Here is a 3,121-nt window from a genome sequence, read left to right on the forward strand (position 1 = left end):
CTGCACAAGGATATTATTAACAATTTAAAGTTCGATTAAACCATGATAAAGAATTACGGAAAAGGGTCGTTCGACAATTTAGTGCTTTTTGTCCTACTTTCTTTCACTTTCATAAAACCACTTTTCCAATGACATAGTTATTCTTTCTTTATGAAAATTAGAAAAAAAAAAACAAGTTTCCATTAAATCGAAAAGGAGTCCTTGTAAACTTGAATTTTTATTTGAATAAATAACTTGTTACAAATTTTATTTTTATTTTTTCTTATAATTTATCCTGCTATTACATTTAAAATGCATTTTTAACAGAATATCTCGTTACTTTAATTCACCAAATAGTTTCAATAACAGTTAACAGTATAATTTAAGGATTTATTTTCATCTTATTATGGTTTTTGTTGTTCTTCTTTTGTTGTATAAAACTATTTTGTGGTTCACAAAAATTCCCCTCCAGGCTTTATTATAATGTCCTGAATCTAAAATCAAAACAATGTTACAAACATATACACATTTCATTAAATAAAAAGTAGATAGATAAATAGATTTACAAATACATTCACATACCAATACATTATCCGGAGTACAAATAGCAAAAATCACAGCTTTTGCAACTTCAGCTGGGGCCAGTCGTGGCATCAACGTTACCAAATCATTATCCGAATTAGCTGTAACTATGTCATTCTCTACAAGCCCTGGGCTAATATTCTACAAAACGTATAACCAAATTTTAATTGACTGACACATCTCTGTGCGCCTTCAAATCCAAAACAAGCAACAAACCTTCATCCATAACTACACAACTCTGCTAAACTTACTTACCATTATTTTAGCTGCGATTTCAAAAAACATCACCTCCTGCCTGAGGCATTCGGTAATAGCAGTCATGGCGAATTTACATGCCGGATACATTCCGTTGACGGGCTTCGTTCCCGGCACACAAGTATTCAACTTGTGCCCCAGAATACTGCAAATACAATTTGAATATTAAATACTCTGCATTTTAACTGGACCGTTGCTCCTCCGTCCAGGGGGATAATAAGTAATCTAATAAACAAACCTATTGATGTTAACTACAACGCCGGACACATCGCGAGCTTTCATCATTTTGAGGGCTTGCTTTGTGCAGATTATAAGTCCTATAATGTTGGTATCCAGCATTGTGCGAAAATCCTTGATATTATTGTTATCCAGTAACAAAAATTTACTTGTTGTTGCCGCGTTGTTTACCAAGACATCAATGCCACCAAATGTCTTCTCAATCCAAGTAAATGCAGTACTTACCGATGCCTCGGAGGTTATGTCACATTCGACGGCATTAAGTTGACCCTTTGCACCAACAACACTTACGCGAAGAGCCTTTTTGTAATTAAAACTGTGTTGTTAATTTATTGTTTTGGCAGATTAAATTTTGAACTAAACCGACCTCTACTTTATCCTTTCGCCTAGCTAGACCACAAACGATCATTCCAGCTTTAACGAGCTCTATTACTATCGCTGAACCGACACCACCAGTAGCGCCAGTTACCACAGCAACCTTACCAACCCATCGTTCCATGCTAATGAATTTTTATTATAAAATTACAAAGGATATGAGTTTGTTGAATTCGCGGGAATTAAGCGCTATAGGAACACACGGCGAACTGAGGATTCAACGGTTTGTGTTTCTTCTATTTATATTATTGAGGATCACATCGATATGATATACGGAATCTTTTCTATATACCAGCAAGGGCTTGAGCTTTTATCGACCGCGATCATTTGAGTCATTTTTTCGATATTTTAGGATCAAAGGAATTTTGCGAGATTGAGTGTATGCTAAATAGAGTGGGTGATTGATTGGGTTTGAGAATGTATTGCTTGTCGCATATCAAATGTGTATTAGCCCGGGTATGAATTCGGATTTGAGAGGCTATTTTAATGACATATCAAATTATTCGAGGGATTATGAAAATAAACCAAGTCAATTACAAAGTATCCAAATGTAGGACTTTAAAATATTATATAATGCAAATATTTTGCCAAATGATTGTGAATCATTATGTTATTAATTGATCACTTGTGAACAGGAATTGTATCGCATCAGTGCACAACCCTATCCTACTAAGGAAATGCTTAATTTTTATTTTACATTGTTCTTAAAATAGAAAAACTTCTTATATGCTCTCAATATGAGGATATCTTATTCTGACTTACATGATCCCTTTCATTTTTATGCTCTGCCTCAAGTAGTATATAAAATGAAATATTTCAATGAATTAAAAAGTAATTAATCAAAAAACAAAAAATATGGCAATACACGATATACGATACAAGTGAAATTAGAAGGTACAACATCAAATAATGTTTTTTGAAAATAACATCGACAATTTTGTTTACGATTACATGCAACTTGAAAGTCCACTTGTCTGTACAGAGATGTATTAGATTCGTGTTCTTTATTTATGATGTGCATTGAGATAATAAATTTTATAATGTTGAGTGGTAACAAAAAGGCAGACATACTTCATAGTAAAATTGCGGTGATTGAAACAACTGTGACAGTGTTTTTTAAGAAAAAGTAGTGCAAAAATTGTGTTAATTTTCAATAATGTATTTACTTAGCAGGGTTGCAGACTATAGACTCCTTTTCAGTTCCAAAAACATTGATTGTGCTGATAATAAAAAATGTTTATTTGAAACTTGGAAGAGAAGGGACACTATGGACAGTTTGGACTTATTAAAAAAGGTTTCAATTAGTGTTTTTCTTTCTATACAAGCACGTAGACCAAGAGCTCATCGCTCGGGAAGAAAGACTACCGATGGGTGCTGTGGGCTCTTAGACTAATAAGTCAGTATCTATGTAAGTTCAACAGTAAAAGAGTTATTGTTGTCTAATTTCCAGATAAATGGCTTTAAAATGGTGTACTTTTTTTGTGTTTGCTTATTATTGTTTAGCAAGTCGAAAAAATGCTAAACTATCAACAAACAAAAATGAACCAAATTTAAAAATTCAAGGTCTGAAAACTGATTAAAATAATTTTTGCTTTTTAAGAAAAAATTGGAAGTCAGTGACAAATTCTTTTCAATAATTTTATTCAATACTTGATATTGTCTCCTCTAGCGTCTTCTGTTAATCCACGAATAA

At 32.8% G+C, this 3,121-nt stretch overlaps 1 protein-coding gene across 1 annotated transcript; it reads right to left on the reverse strand.

The window, feature by feature from the left end:
• Positions 1–234: 234 nt before the first annotated feature.
• Positions 235–1,637, reverse strand: LOC129916919 (farnesol dehydrogenase-like). The gene is made up of 5 exons (XM_055997131.1): positions 1,421–1,637; positions 1,055–1,353; positions 817–961; positions 562–702; positions 235–473 (listed from the first exon to the last, which is right to left on the reverse strand). Exons 1-5 carry the CDS (start codon positions 1,550–1,552, stop codon positions 432–434), a joined length of 759 nt encoding a protein of 252 aa, XP_055853106.1. The 5' UTR covers positions 1,553–1,637; the 3' UTR covers positions 235–431.
• Between the last annotated feature and the right edge of the window lie 1,484 nt (positions 1,638–3,121).

The sequence above is a fragment of the Episyrphus balteatus genome, chromosome 3 (genome assembly GCF_945859705.1).
Source record: "Episyrphus balteatus chromosome 3, idEpiBalt1.1, whole genome shotgun sequence".
In the NCBI taxonomy this organism is placed as follows: Eukaryota; Metazoa; Arthropoda; class Insecta; order Diptera; family Syrphidae; genus Episyrphus; species Episyrphus balteatus.